The sequence below is a fragment of the Podospora pseudopauciseta genome, chromosome 1 (assembly GCF_035222475.1).
Source record: "Podospora pseudopauciseta strain CBS 411.78 chromosome 1, whole genome shotgun sequence".
Taxonomy (NCBI): Eukaryota; Fungi; Ascomycota; class Sordariomycetes; order Sordariales; family Podosporaceae; genus Podospora; species Podospora pseudopauciseta.
The window spans coordinates 3,899,392-3,921,488 of NC_085892.1; the positions used below are offsets into that span (position 1 = coordinate 3,899,392).

The following is a 22,097-nucleotide window of genomic DNA, read 5'->3' on the forward strand; positions in this document are numbered from 1 at the left end:
AGTAATGTTTTTGAGAAGAAGAGGTGTATAAAGGTTATAACCAAGAGATAGATACCGTAATCAACAGGGCAAGAGAATGATGATGTCAAGTTGCAACAAACTTGTTGAAAATATCTTGACTGAGTGACGTTCAGGCTGACCGAATGACTGTGCGAGGTACCGACGACGATCATAACATGAATATCCCAGTCATGAAAACAACGGGATCACAGGATTTACCCCTGGCTAGAATAAAACCGTATCTACTACTACTTTAACATCTCTCCCTCCTAAGCGCACTGCTACCCATCATCTCCGACTACTGCATTGCTCCTTCCCTACAGATGACGGGAACGACCACCCACCACGTTGCTTCTTCCCTACAAGTGCACCATGATTTATGCATTAGGTCCCTTTTACTCCTTCCAACAGCAGCTCCAACATCTTACCAGGGCGCCCTTGTGGTATGTCTTTGTAGAATCGACTTACTAACCAGCCTTTCCACCCCCTTCCCAACAACAAGAGCAACTTGCCTGGTAGTCAATAGTATGACAATCCAACCACAGCAGGAGAGCTATAGCGAATATGATCAAAGCTGTTGTGTCTAGAATGTTATGAGCTCGAATCTCACCACAGCAGTTCTCATTGTTTGCACCCAGGGGGTTGATGTCTTTTCCTCAACTATTGCTAACCAAGGCCTGCGAAAACCTCAAGTTTCAGTCACAAACAAAACAATCAAATCAAGTCAACTAAGAATAGGTATTCCCATTCAGCTAAAAACCAGAAGCCATCATCAAGAGCACCATCACCTTTCAAGGTCAACAGCCGCCTCAACCTGATAACTTCCATCCGCTATCCCTCCACCATCATGCCAACTCCTCAAAAAAAGAGCAGCTAAAAAAAGGTGAGCAGTCAGTGTTACCCAAAAAGCCCAAAAAAGAAGATTAAGTTTCATAAGCCATTACATGATCCCCCCTCCCTCCACCCCCTCCCCCCCAAAAAACAAGACACTAATCCTCAGTACTAATCCCTCACACGTTTTCGCACACTTCCTCAAATTTTCGGTCATTAGAATCTTCCCAGGGAGTCCATCTGAGAGTTTCCCGTCATCATCAAAACTGCACCGGAATGATGCTGTTCAAACCAGGGAGGACACTTCCGATAGTGCCGAGGATGCTCTGGAGCAGACCGCTGATGGGGCTGTTGAAGATGAGACCGCCGACGGTCCCGCCGATCCCGGTGCCGCCAATCACCTCGTTGAGGAGACCGCCGCCACCAATGAACCCGCCGAGACCGCCGCGGCCGACCGGGCCACTAGACAGAAGACTGGTGAGGAGGTCAGTGACCAGCTTCAGGATGCCAGAGACGATTCCAATGGGGCCGCCGGGCCCACCACCGAGGACTCCGGTGGTGGCTTGACCGACGAGGGGGAGACCATTCAAACCGGAAACACCGGGGGGGACGAGACGGGAAACACCGACCTTGAGATCCGCGTCGAGCTGCTCGAGGGGGGCGCGGACGGCCTCGGCCTTCTCCTCGGGCGTCTTGTCGGCAGCCTCAGCCATGGCGTACTCTGGAAGAATCGGGAGGTTAGTCATGTTGCAGACAGTACAAAGAGAAAGAAGGGAGCTGCTTACTGATCTTCTCGAGGTTGTCCTGGAAGTCGGTCAACAGCTGAGTGAGAGCCTCCTGGTTGACCTGGCTGTTGAGGGCAGCGTAGTAATTGGCCACGCTCTGGGCATAGGCGGCGCTGCGCTTCTGGACGGCAGCGGCGGCGTCCTGGGGAGTAGCCTGGACAGTGGGGAAAGAAGCCCCAGCGGGAGCGGGGGTGGAAGAGAGAGGGAGGGGGGGGGGGAGAGCGGCACCGCTGCCACCACCATCGACGAGACCGCCGACGATGTGGAGACCGCCGGCAAGACCGCCGATGATGGGGAGACCGCCGAGGAGACCGCCGGCACCACCGGCGCCACCGCCGAGAAGACCGCCAACAAGGGGAAGACCCTGGAGGAGGGGTCCAAGAATGGGGAGACCACCGAGGAGAGGACCAAGGATGGGAAGACCACCACTGCCGCCACCGCCGGTAAGACCACCGAGAAGGCCGCTAAGGAGGGGTCCGAGGATCGGGATGCCGTCAAGGAGCTGGGCCTCGAGGGCGGCCTGGATCTGAGCCAACTGCTGAGCCTGCTGCTCAGCAAGCTGGGCCTGCTCCTCTGGAACAGGGACAGCGATGGCAGTGCCAGCGAGGACGAGGAGAGGGAGAGTGGCCTTCATGATGAAAGATGAAGTTACTTCTGTGTGGTCGCGGTCTGAAAGAGACGGCCTGGAGTTGGAGGTGAGTGGTGTGTTTGTGTGTGAAGGGCCGGATGGTGAGGAAAAAAGAGGTTTCAAGATCGTTCAGGTCCTGCCGTACTTATACAAAAATCGAGAGTGGTTATCAGTCCGCAGAACCACCTCCATCATTGCACAATCTGCTGTGATCGGTCCAACTCTCGGCGCGGTCTAGAGTGAGATGGTATGCTCGTTGTTGAAGATGTGCTGCAGGAACGCGGGAATCAGGGGCTGTCTCAAAACTTCCTTGTTCAAAAAGGGGGGCCTGGAATGCTGACCGGATCGTGACCCCAGAGTCAACAAAAAGCGGGGTCACATACCGTGCCCAACTTTCTTCGCGGCACTCTCCACGGATATCTGAAGAAAATATCATCAACTGTTGAAACCTAGAGCCGTTCAAGGGTTCGGTTTGGGTGAGATGGCGGGCGGGAACAGTTCCAGGTGACCAGGTTGGAAGAATGCGGGTATTGCGGGATTCGTCCCGTTCCGAGATGATCAGTCGGGTCAAAGATGGCAAGATCAACTCTGGACCGCCGTGGAAGAGGAAGGTGTGCCTGGTCTGTCGTGCTGTATTTGGTCTTGCACCTGTCTCTGTGAGGAATTAGATTTTCCTCCAACAACCAGCTCATCCTCTCCCTCACCTCAAGATCACCGCCCACCGGTCTTCAACATACCTCGATCAACGAGCCATGACAGTCGAGCCAGAAGCTCCGTCAACGACAGACGCAATAGACTCGAGGCGATGGAGGAACATGCCCGGATCGTACCCATCCCCGACTCAATCGCGGCCAGACTCTCCCGTGCCAACGTCCAACACCCCGGCCAGCGATAGTCCCTAGAGAGGTACTCCCGATGCCACAACCGACAGCAGACAATCCATCACCTTCCCGCCCCTCTCCCGAAATCCCAGCAGTTCGCCGGCCTCGATTGCCTACTTCCCACGAGCTCGCAGTGCTGCCTCGTCCCATGCCCAATTCGGGGAGCCTTCAATAGCATCCAGCTCATGCTCTGCTGCCTTTCGGCCAGCCCTCTCATGGACCACACATCAGGGCACTCCGTTCAGTTTCTTCAGCGCTACCAAGTCACCAGACCATTTCATTGTCGACTTTTCGGACCGAGCCCTCTCCTCGTTGGCAACCCCTTCGTCACCTGCACGGTCAACCGTCCCCCCATCAGGGACAGAAAAGACTACGCCATCACCACCACCACCACCCAAGAATTCCATCAAGGGTAGGGCGAAGCGGCGGAAGAGCAGGGCCCTCAGTTTCTTGGATCCAGACCTGAGATTTGCGCTTTGTCTCATCTGTGTATGGGCCTGTCTCTTCTTTTCGTTTTGCAGTCTCTTTTTGGTTGGATCTTGCTGGGGATGGTGGGGAGGTCGCAAGAACAACCCCTGGTCACCCGATCGTTCATGTATCAAGCACAAATCTCTCATGAAGCAATACGAGGACCAACGCGAGCTGAGGCAGTACGGTGTACGACAGCCAGTCATACACGCAAATGGCCATGGCGGACCTTCTAGGCCTCGTGGCTGATGGGATGGAGAACATGTGCCTTGAAAGCAGCGCTAGAGAAGTATACATCAGTAGTAAGATTAATAGTACGTACGAGAGCTTGACTCTACTCGGATTGCTCATCTTTCAGTGCCATGGCAATACAACTAAACCTCAAGTCTTGCCCACCAGACTCGTGTTCCAACTTGATTATCCTCCCCAGACCTAACTCCAACGCCTTGGGGCTTAGGACGTCTTCGTCATCCCCTAGCTCACCCCTGTCCAACGGACCCTCTCTGCTCCCTTCCAACTCCCAGAGCCGTCCGTTTGCTTTGACGTAACCGACGAAATGTTGGCCTAGCCCTACGGACCTGTCTCTTGGCTCGGCGGTATCGCCCATTGCTGCTACGGATTGGTGGGCCTCTTCAAATGCCTTGTTGTCGTACAATAATTCTGCACGTTCTTCTCTTGGCAACGGGGCTGCGTCCTTGCGAATTTGATCGAGGGTGCTGCCGGGATGGATGAGGGAGGCGGCGGGGCCGTTGATAGAGCAGTGGAGGAGGGCGTAGGAGCCGCAGGCGTCGCCGATGGTTTGTTGGAACCATATTATGGGGGCTGAGGAGGAGGGGTTGCTGTTGCCGTGGTAATAGGTTTTGGGGTCGCCGAGACGGGCGTCTTCGGATTGGCGGTCGAGGGCCCAGGAGGGGGTGAGGGGAATGATGGCTATGAGGGCGAGGCAGGGGCGGGGGATGTGGGCGAGGGCTGGGGGGGAGAAGGAGTAGATGTCGTGGAAGGTGATGGAAGGGGGGAGGCCGAGGGTGTGAGCGAGGGTGGTGAAGACTTCGGGGTGGTTTTCTGGAAGAGGTCAGTGATGAATGTTCGGGGAATAGGGAGAATATGAGGTGTGTACCGAGCATGGTGAAGTATTTCTTCTCGGTGGCCATTTTTGCTGGTTCATTCGGTTCCATTATGAAGTCTTCAATTGCACACTTATGAAACACGCTGAGGTTGCAGATTTGGTAGAAAACGAGCGATGAATTAATTGACTGCTGTTATAAGAAGTAGGGCAGGAGCGGTGTGAGCACGTCAGTCAAGACAGGAAGGAGTACGCAGGCGTCGCTGCCTGGGAAGCTCTGAAGCTCGCCCACCTATCAGTCCACCCGGCCAGCTCTCCCCCGCAGCTTCATTGCAATTTCCCTTCTCGTATAGGACTCTTCTGCCTTGTCATTAGTTTGCTTCTTGTGTGCTTGGCATCCTTTCAAATCTGGCGGACATTTATCACGGCCATTGGTTCTAGGATATGGGGAATGGAGGCATGGAAAATGGAAAAGTGACTACACCCTCATGTTTGATGTTGACAAGTTATCTCACATGGAGCTTGAGGGCCAAATCAAGTTTAGCGCACGATCTCTGGGCAAGCTCGGCAAGCTCCACCCCCGCATTTTCGGTGGACCCTGGACCCTGGCCAGTTGCCCCACATCAACGTCGATCAACGACGACGACAACGATCCATATGACATCCCAACATCCCATCAAGAGACGATGAAGGTCACGATAAGTGATATGATGTAGGCTTTAGCATTCTCAAGTCGCCCATGTCGACGTACTGTTGACAAGCTAGAGCAGCCTTTTCGTCATTGACGGTTGAGGCTGGATGAAATCTAACGATTCAATGTAGCTCAGTTACTTGGCACATTCTGTCGCCTCAGGTGCACGATTCGGCATGTCCGAGATCTCAGTCCAACTCGGCCTCCAGATCGCACCTCTCATGATCGTGCTTTGTAAGGCGCATCCAGCACGGCCATATTGATCTGATGGAAACACGCCGCACAGCGCCTACCGGCGCCGAAGACAAAGAAACTGCTGACCGGTGGTTAGTTATCCATCCATTCGCAATCCGTGGTCCTCAATTCAAGCCCCAGAGCTTTGCTTTAGGTAACCAAGTTGGAAACAGGGCGGGGTCAGACCTTCCTATGCATGTACGCAACCGTTTCCATGTACATGCATCAAAGCCCTGCTTATCACCACCACCCAAGGTAAAACTTGACAAACGATGACATGACCTCCCGGACCCTGGGAAGCTCCGTTCTACCTCTCCCGGTTCCCACACTAGTAGGCAACTGCCCCGGACAATTATTTGAAAAGAAAAAAAGAACGTTATTACTGGCTTGCATGACACCCACCCCTTCAGGGTCCAGAAAAGCGTCAAGTCCATTGATGAGATCATCATGATTAGCTCACCCCCGGTCCCAATCGCAAGGTTCCAGCCCATGATCCATGATCTGAGGCAGGTAGGTAGCTTAGCTTTCCACCTCTCTGCTGAGAGATCGTCAGGAGTGGGCAGATGATAATGCAGTCGCACGCACCCCTTCTTTCTTCTTAAACCCCGCTCCTGCCCACAAATCTTTCCAAACCTTTCTTCTGTTCCCCTCCAAGCTCAACTCGAATACAAACACATCGTGAACACAAACCAGGGCTTTTCAACGGAGAGCTCTCTCAGGATCCACCTTTGTCGATAGTGTAAAACCCGATACTCGTAACACAACATTAACCGATTCACCTACCTCGAGCTATCCAAGGAAGCTCACCCTAACCAGCCTCACCCATCACCACCACCACAACAACAACAAGACAGCATGGCCGATAACATGCCCTCCGGCCCCGAGTTCCGCACCGGCCGCGCCGATTCCACCTCTTCTACTTCCTCCACCAGCACGACCAACACCGTCAACTCCAGCTCTGAAATGCCCAAGGCACCGCCTCGCCGGGTAAGTTTATTTTCCAGCAAACCAACACCAGCAAAGTACTAACCCCCCCCAAGAGATCAAGCCACCTCTTCGAAGGTCTCGAAGCCCAAAAACGCTCCCAAGACCCGGCCGCAGTAGCAAGACGCCAGAGCATGAACGAGCAACGCCCCAAGTCGGGCTTCATCGGCAGCATGTGGAACAAGTATGTCCTTTCCCCTACCATCTCATCTTCCACCTGTCTAAGCTGACCACCTATCAGCTGGGTCCACGGCCAGTAGTAAAAACACTATACTGCTGGAGTTCATCAGAGGGCATGAAAAAGTCCCTCCTTGCTGTTGTTTCCGTTACAGGGTTTCGTTCGGGTTTGGTGTTCTTCTGATCATGGATGGCAATGCGGAAAGCACGAAAGCCTACCTACCTATTGCTGTTTTTTTGTTTTTTTTTTGCAATTAATATTTCTCTTGTCTGACACCAATGGCAAAACTGACCAAGACTGTTCTGCTTATCATACCTTACCTTACTTAATTTGATAAATGCGAAAAAAAAAAACCACAAACCTTGAATTAATTTGTTAGCTGCCCCTTTCTCATAGGGAGAGACGTTGTTTTTATATCAAACTTGGTACCTACTTTGGCCCGGCGAGTTGTGACCCCCTCTTCCCAGACGAACCTTTCATTAATCTTGTCCAAGGCTAATACTCCCACAGCATACGATATTCTTTTGAAAGACATCACTTGTTATCTCTAGTAGTCCTGACAGACACCCCCCGATAAGAACAACACCCAAGTCGATGTGAATGCCCTTGGAATTGCCCACTGAGATGGATGTATCGCATGCGCTTGAACATAACACAGCATGTTTGCCAAATTATTTCCCCCCCGGCGGTCTTGAAATCAGGAAAGGGTTGATTGCCTGAACAGGGCCTTGTTTTGATTCATATTAACTAATAATTACCCGCCTCTTGATTAAGCCACCAAGTAATACCAAAGCCGTAAAGTGCTTCAGAGGCGGTGCTTGCTAGATATTTCCAATACACAAAGAAGCATATCCTCTACAAACCACCTAGCTTGTTAACTTACACAATCTGGTGATACCGGCGTCTTCTTTTCCACATGATGGTGTTTTGCTGTGGGGAGCGTGGTGTGTTGATGAGCATTGGAACAGAATGGTGAAACTGGCTCGGATGGTGGGTGCGCAGCAAGGTAAACAACATAACTGTCAACCTGTTGCCCTACTGTTCACCAGGTAGTTAGCCGTCTGCCAGCTCACCTACATACAACAAGGGTGTTTGACCAAGGCTGGTGCTCGCAAAGATTGAGATTGGTTAGGGTCCGGGTAGGTGGGAGGAGATGGTGGTGCCGTCGGACGGGATGCGATTATGGGGTGTGTCGCTCAGGAAGAGAGATGTTGGATGCGGGCACGATCAGGAGGAGCAGGGTTGGCGTTCCGAAAGGGAACGGTGAAGGACAGAGCATGTTTGGGCAGTTCTGGGTAGTTCTGGGCAAGGCACCACAGGGAAGCGAGGCAGGGAAGCGTGCTCAAGAGGGCAGGCAGGGAAGGTGGGAAATAAAAGCGATCATTATCAAACCTCGGGTCCGTGAACTATAAATGAACAAAACCCCTCAGAAAATATTTTGCCGGGCAGAAACTGTACGAGATGCCAAAGCTTTTCCACCCTTCTCCCAACACCCCCAACGCCGTCCAAAAGTCGAAAGGAATAGGGGAATTATCGTTTGGTGCCATCGACCGGACCTGTGTTAAAAACTCGTTTCGTTCGGTTACATCCGGTGCTTTTCGTTTTCTGTGGTGGGTTAATCAATTAGTTGCTGGGCTTGAACTGGTGCTTGAGGCCTTGTTGGAGCTCACCAAGACGAGTGTAGAGCATGTATAGCGCCATCTTGTTGCATTCATCGGTACCAGTGATTGTGACAAGACGCTCGTTGCTGTTGTCTTGTGGCTCGTTAATCTTGATGACGCTGCCGCTGATCTGACGGATCTCGTTGATCTTTTGGCCACCCTTGCCGATGATGGCGCCAACCATGTCATTGGGAATGTAGATTTGTTGAGTCATAGGTCCACCGGCCGCGCCACCAGAGCCAGCTGCCTGAGGACCGTGAGGACCGGTGTGGGGCTGGGGCCCAACATGTCCGGCGTGTCCGGCATGGGGTGGCATGTGGGGGGCGGCAGGTCCGTAACCCCCAGCAGCCTGAGCACCAGCAAAGTGCATTGGGACCGCGGGGCCAGGATGTGCCGCCTGAGGATAAGCGCCATATTGAGGCGCGCCACCGTAGGCCTGGGGCGGCATGTGGTGGGCTCTAGGGTCCGGACGGCGGTTGTTGTAGTGGTCACGCTGACCAAAATTTCCACCGGCGGGTTGAGGGACGTATGGGACGACAGTCATGCCACCTGTGACGGCAGCAGGACCGCCGCTGCGGGTAGCGTAGGCAGAGGCAGCAGCCCCGCCAAAGCGCTCGTTGAGCTGTTCCAAAAGGGTGCTACCGACATAGTATGTGGCGATGTGTACAGCGTCAGCAACGCCCGTGACGACCAGAGAACGCTCCGAAGACGCGGGGAGGCAGGAGTCAGAAGCGTTCAGGCGGGCACCAGAAGCTTCTTGGATCTCCTTGATGCGAGACCCGCCTTTCCCAATGATGGAGCCGATCAGAACATGGGGGATCAGAAGACGCAGGGGATAGGTCTTGGAGTGCTGGTTGGAGGGCTCAGACAACGGCTCGTTGTTAAGGGTGCGGATAATCAAGCCAAAGGCCTGTGCAATGATGTGTTAGTTGAGCCTAGAAATCAAGACAGAATTGAAGCAGCATACCTTTGCAGCAGCATCAACAACACCGCTGACAGTCAGAATACGCTCAACGGCGCCCTTCTGATAGTCACTGACAGTGCACTTGGCTCCTGACGATTGTCTGATCTTGGACACATTCTCGCCGCCTTTCCCGATTATAGTCGCGGCTTCGGGACTTGAAATAACGGCGCGGATGTGTATCCAGGCAGTCTCATCACGAGACTCTGCAGGGGGGTTCGCCTGCGCCTCAGACGAGGCGGTATCCACCGTGGTGCTGGTGGTGGGCTTTGTTTCCGGAGCATCGGGGACGACTGTGTCACCCTGATGGTCCGTCGCCTCGGGCTTTTCGCCGTTCGTCTTCGCCGTGCCGTTGGCCTCAGGGGCCGGGACGGAGGAGGCGGTCTCGTCGTTCAAAGGAGAGATGGAGTCGGCCTTGTTGTCCTCCTGCTGCTCCTTGATGACCTTGTCCAAAGCCGGACGTTTGGCCTCGGGCTGGTCGTTGCGGGAGGGGGACGACGTGTCCTCGAGAGGACGCTTGGTGGACTGTGTTGGCTGGGGAGAGGCGGACATGGTGAAATACCTAATTAAGTGATCTCTTTTTGTTTAAGGGGGAGGAGGATGACTCTTGTTTCACTTTGAAGAGCAAGCCGTTTGCTCAATGTCGGATTCTCGAAGGTATTCAATTGAATATTTTATGTTGTTATCTACACCTGAAAGGGTTTTCGAAGAAAACGGGCTAGGTGTAGTGGCGGGGGCGGGACTGGACTGGGCCGTGAACTGAGGATAGGCTTGACTTGGGCCGGGACGGACTGAAGCTAGGGAGTTCGGGTTGGGTGATGATGGCTTGTCAAAACAAGGGGACGTTGTGGCTTGAGAGGGCGTGCAAAGATGGAGTGTGTGATCCAGTGCCAACTCAATCGGTGCTGCGCGACAAGCTACAAAGCACTGTGGCGAACTGACGGAGACTGTGATGGAGGCGCGCCGGGCTGCGGGTGAAGTGCAAGTGAAGTAGTAGAGGAGGTGTTGTGTGAGTGTGCTGATAAAGGCAGGGTGAAGCAGTAGGTGAGGCAGGTGAGGTAGGTAGGTGAGGTAGGTGGTGATGGAGGTGGTGGGTGACGGGAGTCAAGGCAGAAGGGTCGGGTGGTTCTTGCGGAAAAAAGCACCTTGAGGTATCTCAAACCTTTTGCCTGTCAAACCGGGCGCTCCGTTTCAACTTGCTCTCTCTTTGACCTTCCGTTCCCAGCTCAGCGACAGCTGTAGTGGGATGCCACGAGTGTCGATGTGTTTGGTGTGTGGAATGCGACCGATGCGCAAGGCAGCGTGCAGGATTAATATCGAAGAGGCAAACCGATCGATGCGGGAGACCGATGGATACCGTGTGAGTGGGAGACGACAGCACGGGTAGGTGACTGGTCGGGTTCTGTGGCGATGATAAGTTTTCCACGTTCAAAGGAATGAAGGAAGGAAGAGAGGGCAGGAGGAGGAAGAGGTCGGGTCGGTGTCTCGAAATAATCGAGTTTTGGCTGAGAGGGACGGAAATGGAAGCGAGACCCAGCGTTTCGCAGCCAGCCTCGCTGGGCGGTGGATGCCCTTTCACCGTGCACTCTTCTGGCCACAGCCGGCCGATGTTCTAATTTGGTGGTAATAGTGGGGCAACCATGTCGCGCTCGGCTTCGGATTGGTCCGCCAGCAAGCCAACAGTGGAACGGTAGCAACGCCTCTCTCACCAGTCCTCCATTTTAATTTACAACTCTCTTAAACGCATGCTGCCCCATGCTTTGTACGACATATTTGTTTCGTCTACCCGATTCTTCTATTGTGACATATTTATCGGCAACAAATCTATCGAGCTCCCGATGTCTTCTTGGAGGGCGGAATATGAAAGAGTAGAATTACATAAAGCTGCGGCTGAAGAAGCGTCACGAGTCTCTGCGGACCTCCACATTCACAATTCAAGATCTTCTATTTTCCATCCCACCTGTCCCGCTTCCCGTTTTGCCGCCGCCCTACGCGGAGACCTGATCCTGTTGTCCGAGCCCAATGGAGTTTGAATATGACAACCCCGCCAGGGCCCACGAGGCCGACATGGAGCGGACTATACAGGAGCTCAACAAGAGAAAGAGAGAGCTTGAGGAGGCAATTCAGGAGGTTTGTGCCGTTCCCATATGCTGTGCCTCACCCTGCTAATTCTTCTGCAGTTACGGTCATCTTCAACTGTGCCGGACACCGAGCCCTCACCAGAAGACACACTGGAGATCTTTACCAAGGCATATGAAGAAGTTGCCGAGTCCAAACCGTTCCTTCCTGCACCAGGCTCGGTTCTGCCAGCCCTGCTTGCCATCAGGAACGCACGCAACACAATAAATGAGTCCAATGAGTATCTGGAATCACAGGCGAAGTCACAGGATGAGTTGGCTCGAAAATTGGAGGCCGAAAAGACGGCTTTGCGAGAGCAACAGGCGCTGAAAACAGCTCTGGAGAACCGTATTCAATCTCTACGGGACGGGCTCGAGAACAAGCAAGAAAAGACGCCGGAGCAGATGGCCAAGGAGCGCATTGCCGAGCTCAAGCGACAAAAAAAGGAGTGGGAAAACAGAACAGCCAAATTAACCAAGGACCTTGATTGGTTCATTGAAGAGCACTTGGGGCCTATGTTGGCAGCCGAAGAGCTCGGCGGGCCGGTTGTTGGGCAGCTGACGGACATCGACCCTGAAGATCTGAGTGCTGGCTTCAGTGCTCAGGGGAAGCTGAAAAAGGCTAAAGACCAGCCAGACATTGACAAGCGACAGAGACGAATAGACGAGATCTGGGGAGCTCAGGACCAGCAAGGCGAGAGCAACAAGAGAAAACGAGAGGAGGACGAAGCATCTGCTGCGGTTGCTGACATTAGGCGTCTCATTGAGCAACTGATGAACAAGCTGGTGGAGTCACAAGGTGACAACTCGGCAAGCTACTTGAAGATATCCAAGGAGACAGCCGCGGTCCGGTTTCTCGTCCGATCCAAGGTCGCCTCATTTCATCCCAAGGATGCACAAAAGTTGCGACTTGTAGATTTCGGGAGGGATATCGATGATTAGTCATTCAGGGGTCATAGGAAGCCGTTACATGTTGCAGGCATCACAGCCACGACGATCTTCCGTTTCAATACTGTTCCCCAGTTGAATCATAATTCGCCTTTGGGAATGCGATTCATATCATCACCATCGACAGGCTCCAATGACGTTGTGGCATGCTCGTCCCAATTGACCAATGAGATGCTACATGACTCACCCAGCTCCCTCCCACCCCTTGCATTTCAATTAAGCCAACGCGACGCGTTATCCAAAACGCAAAACGCGTCTCCCACTTCCCAATTCTTCCCACTACTAATATTACTGGCAAGCCTCCAAGAAGAACATGCGAAACGCTGCATTTGCCATTTGCCAACGACTATCCAACCAATTACGACCAACCACACCTTCTCACCACCGTCATCATCCCCTGCTCTCATCCACCACCAGCATCATGACTGCCACCGTCCGCAACGATCCCATAGTCCCCACTTCCCCACCAGCAGCAAAGCGTCTCAAAACCGACACCAACGTTCCTGAGGAGGCGACCTCTTCCACTTCCACCACCACAACCGCAACAAAAGACACCACCACTACAGCAGAAGGAAACACCACGACCAATTCCGCCACCACAACCACAACAACAGTCACCACAATGGCCGCCGAACCTGCTGCCGTCCCCTCCCTCCAAGTGAAGAAGTTGTCCTCCACCGCACGGCTGCCCACACGGGGATCTGCTTTCGCGGCGGGATATGATCTTTATGCGTCAAAGGACACGACTATTCCTGCGAGGGGAAAGGCGCTGGTTGATACGGATATTAGCATTGCTGTTCCGGCTAATACATGTAAGCACCCCCAATACCCTACTCCAACCCCCCGAACTGAAACATTTTGCTAATGTGTAACAATGTAGACGGGCGCATCGCCCCCCGCTCCGGCCTGGCCGCGAAACACTTTATCGACACTGGCGCCGGTGTCATCGACGCTGACTACCGCGGTCCGGTCAAGGTTCTCTTGTTCAACCATGCCGATTCCGACTTTGAGGTCAAGGAGGGGGATCGGATCGCGCAGCTGATTGTGGAACGGATTTTTACCCCCGAGGTGGTGGAGGTTCAGGAGTTGGAGGAGAGCGTGAGGGGGGCGGGGGGGTTTGGGAGTACGGGGGGTTTTGGGGCGGCTGCTGCTCCTGTCGTTAACTAGGCGTTTGTTTTGATGATGGTTAATAACCGTTGGAGTTGGGTCTGAAAGTCATTTTGTCTTGTCAAGAAGCTGGTTAAGAATGATGGGCTCATTCAGGAATACGGCAAAATATAATCAAATTTGTAATCCAACAGAAAAAAATCATCGTGGTATATTCCCAACAGCAAAAAAGATATTCTATCGTACGCTTTCTAAGAGCTTTGCGTCGTCTAGGCCACATGCACCCTTTCTACTTGATCCCATTCAAACCCTCACTCCTATTACTCTCCTTAAACCCACATCCTATTGTTTACAACCTCCTCGCCCTAAAAACCACCTTCGGCCCCCTCAAACTATCCAAATGCCTCACCAGCTTCAGCTCGGCCGCCTTGCTCTTCAGCACCTGCATCTGCTTCTTCCCTATTCCCCCCTCCCCATTCCCATTCCCATTCCCATTCCCATTCCCATTCCCATTCCCATTCACCCCCCCTGTTTTCACCCCCCTAACCATCTCCTCCAACCGTCCCTCCAACCCCTCCGCCGTCTTGGCCAACACCTCATGCATACTCCCCAACACCCTCTCCGCCGCCCTCGCCAAAGGCAACTCCAATGCACCAACCCCATCCTCACTCAACCAGCTTCTTCTAGTATCTAACCCTGGCTCTGTCGATGTAGAAGCGTCACAAACCGCCTCCCTCATCCTCACAACCATCAACGCGGCAAACATGTCCCCCGTCCCGGAGAAGTAGCAATCAATCGCCGGAAAGGAGATCTTGAACGCTCTGGGCTGTTTTGTACTCGTCATTGACGACCCGACAACGCTGAGGGTTTTTTTGTTGCCTGGGGTGTCGGGGTCTGTGTCATCGGGAAGTGAGAGCGAGGTTATGACGATGTGTGGGACGCCGTAGCGGGAGTGGAGGACCTCAATCGCCTTGCCCAAGCTGAGCATATCCGTGATTTTCACCTCTGATAGCAGCCTGGTGTATTGTTAGCAGCCCCTTCATTCCTACCATCTCAATCCACAACCACCTCGTGCCCCCCGCCCCCCCCCTAAAAAAAAAAGAAAACACAAAGGGAAAACTCACTCAGCCTCAAACTGATTAGGCAAACACAAATCCGCCTTTCCCGCCAAGCCCCGGTACACAGGGACAACATCACCTCCGACATACAGATTCCCATTATCCCCCATCACCGGGTCCAGCACCCAAAAGAACCTCCCCTCCGCTCTGGACTTGAGTTCCTCCGCAATCCTCCCCACAGCCCCCAGCGCCTCCGCCCCAGGTACATACCCCGAGAGCATCATATCAAAGTCATCCAAAAACGACTGCTTAAGCCCCGACCACAGATCGAGGATATGCTCAGGTGTCGAGCGGGTGCCCGTCCACTGCCCGTAGCCGGTGTGGTTAGAAAAATCGACCGTGTTCAGGGCCGCGACGTCGCAGCCGAGGGATTGCATGGTGAATGTTGCTATTTTGTTGCCGACGTATCTTTCGTTCTTGGGTGTCAGCAGAGGGCCATGCGGTGGGTGAACAGGGAGAGATGGGTGTTAGTTGAGTAGTGAGTCAAGAACTCATATCTTACAACCAAACCCAAACGAAGTGGCGAAGATATATCATGGTGGCAGCGGTAGTGAGAGTGAGGGCAGAGAGGTAAAGACTCACCCAGAAACGACCTTTCATAACCATTAGCCTAGCCACTCTCTCTAATATATACCACAAAAAGAAAAAAAAATAGAAAAGAAAAAAAGATCAACACCATACATGGCTCGCAATAGCCAACACCCTCGTTTCTGGCACCGGTGGCTCTGCGCTCATCTTGAAAGGAGGTTGTTGGCGATATAATGCGCCTTTCGGATCTATACGTATGCGACAAGCCCTGGTAATGTTTGCGCGGGCACCTCAACGACAAGCACCGGAGCGGGTGACGGGGCAAAGAATCCGGGGCGGCAGCTGTATTCAAAAATCGAGCGGGTATACCGGCCGAAAATGCAAATAGTAGTTAGTGTGCAGGAATATCAAAAAAAAAAAAAAAAAGTAAAGATTTGACGTCCGTCATGTCATATAAAAAGTAATGTTCTAGAAAGAGCCGGTGACTCGACTTCTAAAACCATCCTGAAAATCCATAAGCGATATCGCCCTCTTTCCCCCAAAACCCCAGCCACGAACGCCTGATCAAAAACGTCAGCCCTTCACCGAAACCCAAGATCCTGGCATCCTACCAAGCTACTAATAAACCGGGCACATGGCGAAAAAAGGGGTTCTAGAAACAGACTGCGCTGACCCAAGCAGGGTATCTAGCTAGACTCATGCACATAGTATTTACCCCGCCATCCATGAGGCTGCCCCGCACCCATTCTCCAAAAGTGCTGAGACCGCCACAGCGATGCCCAAAAGATGGGACGAGAGGGATTCTAGACATCGAATACAAGTCTGACCAAAAAAAAAAAAAAACCGGTTATGCCAACAATGCAATATGGCACCAAGACAGACTTCATTAACCCCCCATGCACCTGCCCCAAAATCGATACCAAATGGTGGTTGACAACTATTAACATGTTGATACACACTCCCACAAAAAGTACATCTACCACACCAATCTTGCAGGTATCCATGCACAAGGTCAACTCCATCTGATTGTATACGTGACGGTCGTTATCGTTTTAGATTGCGCTTCCTCTCCATCGCGGCCGTTACTCCTCGTCGCCGATCTGTATAACCGTTAGCTTGAACTCTTCCAAGACAGAAATGGGTGGTGAAACATTACCTTTGGCGCAAGGTAGAAGCGGAGATAGCTGCCACCCTCCAGACCATACTCCACCATCAAGGGCACCTCAGCCGACAAGCAAAGCTTGACCTGGTTCGACAACGGCTGCGCCTTGCAAAAGTTGGTGAGATATTTCAGAGAAAAGGTCAGAGCAACCGACTCGCTCAACTCAATCTCGACCGCCTCGTTGGGCTTGTCAACAGGCGTGTGTTGTCTCAGAGTAATAGACCCGTTGCCGATATCACCAGTCGAAGAAAACTTGACACCGTCCTTGGTCGCCTCGATAGTAACAGACTCCGACATGGCCATGAGATCAGTCGTGATGCGCTTGAACTCGGCTGATGGCATGCTGATGGTGGCGGCATACTCGGTGTCGGGGATGCCCAAGTGCTCCTGGTCAATGTCCATGAGCTTGAGGTCGTACTCGGAGATTCTGTCCTGGGCGGTCGCCTCGAAAACCAAGTTCAGCACATCGGGGGCGTCCTCGGCCTTGAGGGTCAACGTGTCGTCACGGCCGGCCGCACGCAGCACCTTGGTAAGGGAGGTGAGGTTGACGCCGAGGGCAATGTTGCGGTCGCAGCGGAAGGGAGAGAAGGCTTCGGCCTTGAGCATCATGGAAACGAGGGCGACGTGGCTGTTGTCCATGGCCTGGAGGGCAATGCCGCTGTCATTGCAGTCGAAGTTGCAATCCTGGACGAGGTCCTTGATGGCATCGACGGCCTGTTGAGACAAGTTGTCAGTCACCAAGCAGCTCGAAGAATTAATGGCGCCAAAACTCACACTCTTGAAGAGATTCGCCGTGTCCAACCGAGCTTCAAGCATTGCTATTGGGGGATATCGTCAGCTTCTGGTGTCGGTCGAGGGGCTAGGCCGCAAGGTGCCGTGACGACAGCGGTCTGTCTGCAGGGAATTCTTACTGAATGTGGATGGGTGAAGTTAGTGGCAAAGGTAGTGATATAGGTCGAGGGTATCGAGAGCGACCAGAGCTGTGCTGCTGGAAGAAGTCGCGGCGGTTGTCGTGGAAAGATCTTGGGTCGAAATGTTGTTGAATTCTGAGTGGGAGAAGGCAAAAGAAAGTGGAACGCGACAACGCGCTTTTGGTGGTTGCCCGAAAAGACGCGACCAGGGGTTTGATTGATTCCTTGTTTTGGCCTAGCGCCTTTGGTTGCCTATGCCAGCTGTCAAATGTTGAATCATGGCCCCCCCTATCTCATAGAGCCTCACACCGACAGTTTGTTTTGGTTTTGGTTTTCCAAGCGCTCAATGACATATATTGAACTGCTCAATACCATGTCCCAATTATCTAATTACAAAAAACATGTGCTGAGTAAACACATAGAGTCCACCAACATTCCCTCCAGCAATTTTCCCTGCTGCCATCCCATAACGCCTCCCTCGATAGTCCTGTTTCCCAAAAACATTTTGAATAGTGCGAACCATTCCAGCAGAAAATATAAAGATCAAAAAGAAGGGAGAAAAAAAAATAAGCGGGAAGCGTTTCTATACAAGCCTCCATCTAGTAAAAAAACACTAGGCGATAATGCGTATGACTGACTGACCCCAAGCCTGAGCTGATCGATGCGAGGGTGAAAAGAGGAAAAAGGTGGATAGATCGTTTGTGTTGTTTTTATCGTCATAAGAATCATAATGATACGCGCGCTGGGGCGGGCATGGTGGATCGTTTGGGCCGGAGGTTGATGACCATTTCAAGCTCCTTGAGCATGCCTCGACTGGCATCGGCGTCTTGCCTGATGGACTCTCGTCTCTCCCGTTCCTCCTTCATCCTGGCGATGCGCTCTTCTCTGGTGAGCATGCTTCGAGGCCGTGTTGGTGGGAGAGAAACAGCCTCGAACACTTCGGCTTCGTCGTCACCCTTAGCGCTCCCAAAGCTCGAACTGCTCGGTGATTCGCCGGTAAGAGCCTTGAACGCTTCCAAGGCCCCACCTTCCTCGACAGTGGTGAGGCCGCTCAGAGATGTTGCCGGTGATAGCATGGTGCTGATGGAAGAGAGTCGCTTCTCGTTCCGGTCGATACCCGATGCCAGCGCTGCTTTGCCCTCCTCCCAAGCTTGTTGCAGGAGCTTGAGGTCCTGACCAATGGATTCATACTGAGCCATGAGATTTAGACCCAGCTCAGACACGTCTTCGGCCTCGTTGAGTGTTCTCTCAGACTCCTCTCGTAACAACGCGAGCTTGGCTTGAAGTCCACGGATGCCCGTGGACAAAGAGTTGAGTTTTTGAAACTGAGATCGTCGCCTCTCTCGGTTTGGTGATAATGGGAATTTGGACTCTTGAACCGTGGGGAAAGCTATTCCGTGTCAGCGAATTGCATCCAGATTCAAGCCGCGCGAAAGGCTTACTCTCTTCCTCGTCGAGGATTTGCCGGACCTTGGATAAACCCTCGTCCGTCGCCTCGGTCAGGGCACGAAGGCTCTCGACAGCCGTTGACCACCGCAAAAAGTCCGTGTTGTCTCCGGTAGCCTCCAAAGCGAGCAACGAGCACAGGAAAATCTTCCTGATGGTATGAAACCTGGCAGCTGCAATTTTCAGTGTCTTGACAGACTCTGGATCGTCAAACTCGCGATCCGAGAAACCCTGCATAGCATCCGAGATATCAAAATCGCTGATATCATAGACATCGTGGAACTTTTCGATATCCAACTGCTCTGAAAATCCCTTGATCACTGATGACACTTTGATGTACGTCTTGATCATCTCAGCCAAACGAGCCTTTAGCGTCTTCCGTAGTCTGCTACATCGGCGAGTCTGGCTTCTGTCCTCTAACCGGCTGATAGGGGGCAACGGAGCGCTTCTGAACTTGAGTTAGTTTCGGGACGTGGCAATGGGGCCGGTTCATCTTACAGCCTGTAGCCCCTTGAGACGAGCTCCACCTCTTGGATAAGGGACAGCGCCGCGCTGGAGACACCATCAAAGTCTTGCGACTTGGCCACGAATGCAGACACCTCGGCCAGTGCCTGATTCCTAAGATACCGTATCCACTGCTGGCGGATGTAGAAGTGCGCCACCAGACCGAACCCAACAAGCACCACCGTCGTGAATGCAATCTTCCCCTTTGTCAACTGGGCATATCCTCCCATGTACACCCATCGAATCACACACGCTACCACCAGGGCGCCCGTAGCCGTTATTAATATTCCCGTTGACGTTGGAACCACCACGTTCTGCGGAACATCCGACGCATCCCTATTTCGGTTGAAGTAGTTGTAGTTCCCCGTAATCGAGTGCCCAGCTAATAGTTGTGAGGCGACGATGGTGTATCTGAACTGCTCGATAAACTTGAGGTTGTCGGCCCGATCTATTCTCGATGCTACAGCCTTCTGCCAAACGAACAAATCGTTAGCGACGTCACCATGCAGTGCGCTGCGGCAACAGCAAAAGAAAAGGAAAAAAAGAGGCAAAAGCGGCTTACCGAGTATGAAAGATGTAGCGACCCCAGCCTGCTCGTCCTGTTCCGCGGGACATCTAGCCGCAGCGGGTCCGGAATCTTACTCCGGAAGCGCTTCTTGATGGTCGGACGTCCTACCGGAGCAAAGGACGGGCTCGATGGCGGCGACACATCGTGCTCTGAGACCTCGGGCGTGCTCCAGTCCAGCTGTTTGTCGCCTTGGTCTGTGATGAATAGGGGTATCAGTATTGCCCAGGATGCCATCTTCTTTGTTGTGGCCGGAAGAGTAAAAAGATGGACTGACCGTGCAGATATTCGTCGAGGGGAGAGTGGTCCTGAATAACGGTCTCCATCAAAGCAAAGTGTCGCGATGCCAGTTCCCCATCTGCCCGCCACTGCGCACCCCTAGAGACCCGACCGTTTTGTTTCGCAATCCCTCCCGATATTTGGTGTCGCACAAAGGGGCTCGCAGACGTCACACGATGCGGTCACACGTAAGTGGTTCCGGGTGGTTGTCGTGGGACAAGAAAGGGAGGCCGTCGGGTGGTGGTGGTTGGTGGTGTGGTGTGTACTGTAAAGGAGTGGCGGCGACAAGTCGTTTAGCGCTAGGGGTGGCCGGTTGTGGTTGTGGTGGTGGTGGGCTTTACGAATAGCCGCTGTGCATGTTTCTATCGTGGTCGCGGCCAGTGACTGGAAGATGTGTGTATATCGGGGACGGGTGTCAAGACGGAGACCGGGCGACCTCTTGGGGTGAGTGGGTGATGCTTGAGAGTCAGGGAACAGGTGGACAGGAAGCTAGAGCTGCAATCGAAGGAGTCGATGGCCGAAAATAACAACAAACGCACTGGGAAGGTCGCTAAAGGCTCTCATTAAAAGTTGGGGGTTAGCTGCGAAGCTTCTGGTGGATTGAGCATCCCTGTCACGTAGCCTTCATTTAAGAAGCACAATGCGGAAATAATGTCCAGGGTCTGGCTTCCTTTACATCATCTCGGTGCACTCGGCCCGTCATAGGAGCATGTCTTGAATTCTGCAGTCGGTCTATCCTGTCCTCGGTAGCAGCCTATGGCAGCTTCAGATGCAGCTGCAAGATATTCAACTCGAAGCATCATCTTGAAATACCTGCTCACACCCAAGTAGGTTCAGTGAGATAATGCCACAGGGCAGTGCAGCAGGGGAACGGCATCTTTTATTCCCAGCGGACAATTGCCCAATCTCGGCCCTCCAAAAACGGTCATTACCGTACCTACCGTATCGATACAGGACCCGTGCTCCGGGGCCCCACACAAGCTGACCCCTGGCCCATGTTCATTTCCAACTGGCGGACCCAAACAGCCCGTTTGAGCGGGTGGGTCCTCCCAAGAGGCGCTGCATTGAGCCTCAGCGATCGTGATAATCATCACTTCCAGCATCACCCATATCAAAAACAACCACCAGTCAAACCTCCGCCGATTGTCATTCGCCCCGCGCAGACTAGCACACCCCATCTCACGGAAGTTTCCATTCCCTCTACTCCGTACCAACCACTTGGCTCTGTCCTGCGCCCCAGATCTGTCACCGCACCCAACCGCGGCCGCAACACCAAACCCTCCCCCCAAACCCATAAACCAACCACGATGCCCTCCCAGCAAGAACTCGACTTTCAAATCTCCCCACTAGTTCAAGAATCACTAGTCCACAACACCAGAGTACGTCCCCCCGAACCCAACCAAAAACCACGACCCACTAACTGACCTACCCCCCATAGACCCTCCACAACCTCCAATCCCTCACAGCCTCCCTCTTCGGCGTCGGCGCCGGCATTTTAGGTCTAGAGTCCTACTCCGGCTTCCTCTTCTACCTCGTCTTCTCCCTCATCACAACCCTCCTCTTCTACGCTCTGAGAATAGCTCCCACGGCGACATCCTCCCCCTCTTCTTCTTCTTCTTCCTCCACCACCTCAAAAGGAGGCGTCCTGTCCCGGTATTTCAGGAGTCCGCTCGATTTCTGGACAGCGGGGCTCACGAACGGGCTGGCGGGGTTTATTCTGACTTGGACGCTGTTTTATGGGTTGGTGAGGGCATGAGGGTGGGAAGGGCCTTTGGGACTGACGGATGATGTGTAGATATTGACGGGCGGGGGTATGGAAAAGAAAATACATCAAAGACTTTTGGGTTTTTTCGACCATGATGGTGGGATTGACAAGGAGGGTGATATCACACTTCTTTTCATTTACCTATCTATTGGTCAGCCAAACACAAATAACAATCATCAACTAGATAAATGCCCGAATTCATACACACCTATCTATCTAACCTATACTATTCGTTTCGGTATTTAAATATCTAGGCGACAGACACACCAGCATGTCTACCTA

At 53.0% G+C, this 22,097-nt stretch overlaps 11 protein-coding genes across 11 annotated transcripts; 4 read left to right on the forward strand and 7 right to left on the reverse strand.

Annotated features, from left to right (window-relative positions):
* Positions 1–721: 721 nt before the first annotated feature.
* Positions 722–2,250, reverse strand: QC763_110840 (uncharacterized protein; the record flags this gene model as incomplete). Its single annotated transcript, XM_062907675.1, has 2 exons — positions 722–1,552; positions 1,617–2,250. 2 exons carry the CDS (start codon positions 2,248–2,250, stop codon positions 1,092–1,094), a joined length of 1,095 nt encoding a protein of 364 aa, XP_062770642.1. The 3' UTR covers positions 722–1,091.
* Positions 2,251–2,435: 185 nt separating this feature from the next.
* On the reverse strand, positions 2,436–3,078 carry QC763_0012840 (uncharacterized protein; the record flags this gene model as incomplete). The annotated part of the gene is made up of 3 exons (XM_062905252.1): positions 2,436–2,478; positions 2,628–2,874; positions 2,982–3,078. 3 exons carry the CDS (start codon positions 3,076–3,078, stop codon positions 2,436–2,438), a joined length of 387 nt encoding a protein of 128 aa, XP_062770643.1.
* Positions 3,079–3,927: 849 nt separating this feature from the next.
* On the reverse strand, positions 3,928–5,401 carry QC763_110850 (uncharacterized protein; the record flags this gene model as incomplete). Its single annotated transcript, XM_062907676.1, has 2 exons — positions 4,711–5,401; positions 3,928–4,655 (listed from the first exon to the last, which is right to left on the reverse strand). Exons 1-2 carry the CDS (start codon positions 4,766–4,768, stop codon positions 3,928–3,930), a joined length of 786 nt encoding a protein of 261 aa, XP_062770644.1. The 5' UTR covers positions 4,769–5,401.
* A 522-nt stretch (positions 5,402–5,923) lies between these two features.
* On the forward strand, positions 5,924–7,539 carry QC763_110860 (uncharacterized protein). Its single transcript, XM_062907677.1, has 3 exons — positions 5,924–6,568; positions 6,622–6,749; positions 6,807–7,539. The coding sequence occupies exons 1-3, from the start codon at positions 6,437–6,439 to the stop codon at positions 6,823–6,825; spliced, it is 279 nt and encodes a 92-aa protein (XP_062770645.1). The 5' UTR covers positions 5,924–6,436; the 3' UTR covers positions 6,826–7,539.
* Positions 7,429–10,995, reverse strand: PBP2 (PAB1 binding protein). The gene is given in 5 exon segments (XM_062907678.1): positions 7,429–7,781; positions 7,841–8,034; positions 8,045–8,348; positions 8,414–9,314; positions 9,372–10,995. 3 exon segments carry the CDS (start codon positions 9,915–9,917, stop codon positions 8,326–8,328), a joined length of 1,470 nt encoding a protein of 489 aa, XP_062770646.1. The 5' UTR covers positions 9,918–10,995; the 3' UTR covers positions 7,429–7,781; positions 7,841–8,034; positions 8,045–8,325.
* QC763_110890 (uncharacterized protein) lies at positions 10,118–12,424 on the forward strand (the record flags this gene model as incomplete). Its single annotated transcript, XM_062907679.1, has 2 exons — positions 10,118–11,495; positions 11,546–12,424. The coding sequence occupies exons 1-2, from the start codon at positions 11,388–11,390 to the stop codon at positions 12,422–12,424; spliced, it is 987 nt and encodes a 328-aa protein (XP_062770647.1). The 5' UTR covers positions 10,118–11,387.
* A 319-nt stretch (positions 12,425–12,743) lies between these two features.
* DUT1 (Deoxyuridine 5'-triphosphate nucleotidohydrolase) lies at positions 12,744–13,597 on the forward strand (the record flags this gene model as incomplete). The annotated part of the gene is made up of 2 exons (XM_062907680.1): positions 12,744–13,242; positions 13,311–13,597. 2 exons carry the CDS (start codon positions 12,744–12,746, stop codon positions 13,595–13,597), a joined length of 786 nt encoding a protein of 261 aa, XP_062770648.1.
* Positions 13,598–13,886: 289 nt separating this feature from the next.
* BUD16 (putative pyridoxal kinase) lies at positions 13,887–15,032 on the reverse strand (the record flags this gene model as incomplete). Its single annotated transcript, XM_062907681.1, has 2 exons — positions 13,887–14,553; positions 14,662–15,032. 2 exons carry the CDS (start codon positions 15,030–15,032, stop codon positions 13,887–13,889), a joined length of 1,038 nt encoding a protein of 345 aa, XP_062770649.1.
* A 1,233-nt stretch (positions 15,033–16,265) lies between these two features.
* POL30 (proliferating cell nuclear antigen) lies at positions 16,266–17,161 on the reverse strand (the record flags this gene model as incomplete). The annotated part of the gene is made up of 3 exons (XM_062907682.1): positions 16,266–16,283; positions 16,340–17,059; positions 17,120–17,161. The coding sequence occupies 3 exons, from the start codon at positions 17,159–17,161 to the stop codon at positions 16,266–16,268; spliced, it is 780 nt and encodes a 259-aa protein (XP_062770650.1).
* An 820-nt stretch (positions 17,162–17,981) lies between these two features.
* QC763_110940 (uncharacterized protein) lies at positions 17,982–20,847 on the reverse strand (the record flags this gene model as incomplete). Its single annotated transcript, XM_062907683.1, has 4 exons — positions 19,769–20,847; positions 19,201–19,676; positions 18,699–19,087; positions 17,982–18,646 (listed from the first exon to the last, which is right to left on the reverse strand). Exons 1-4 carry the CDS (start codon positions 20,006–20,008, stop codon positions 17,982–17,984), a joined length of 1,770 nt encoding a protein of 589 aa, XP_062770651.1. The 5' UTR covers positions 20,009–20,847.
* Positions 20,741–22,096, forward strand: QC763_110950 (uncharacterized protein). Its single transcript, XM_062907684.1, has 2 exons — positions 20,741–21,429; positions 21,489–22,096. The coding sequence occupies exons 1-2, from the start codon at positions 21,046–21,048 to the stop codon at positions 21,804–21,806; spliced, it is 702 nt and encodes a 233-aa protein (XP_062770652.1). The 5' UTR covers positions 20,741–21,045; the 3' UTR covers positions 21,807–22,096.
* The last annotated feature ends 1 nt before the right edge of the window (position 22,097 follows it).

Coding starts and splice junctions, on each gene's coding strand:
- QC763_110860 (XM_062907677.1), top strand. CDS start 6,437: ATGGCCGATAACATGCCCTCCGGCCCCGAGTTCCGCACCGGCCGCGCC. Junction 6,569..6,621: donor CCAAGGCACCGCCTCGCCGG/GTAAGTTTATTT, acceptor ACCCCCCCCAAG/AGATCAAGCCACCTCTTCGA.
- PBP2 (XM_062907678.1), bottom strand. CDS start 9,917: ATGTCCGCCTCTCCCCAGCCAACACAGTCCACCAAGCGTCCTCTCGAG. Junction 9,315..9,371: donor TTGTTGATGCTGCTGCAAAG/GTATGCTGCTTC, acceptor ATCATTGCACAG/GCCTTTGGCTTGATTATCCG. Junction 8,349..8,413: donor CATGCTCTACACTCGTCTTG/GTGAGCTCCAAC, acceptor AACCCACCACAG/AAAACGAAAAGCACCGGATG.
- QC763_110950 (XM_062907684.1), top strand. CDS start 21,046: ATGTTCATTTCCAACTGGCGGACCCAAACAGCCCGTTTGAGCGGGTGG. Junction 21,430..21,488: donor CACTAGTCCACAACACCAGA/GTACGTCCCCCC, acceptor TACCCCCCATAG/ACCCTCCACAACCTCCAATC.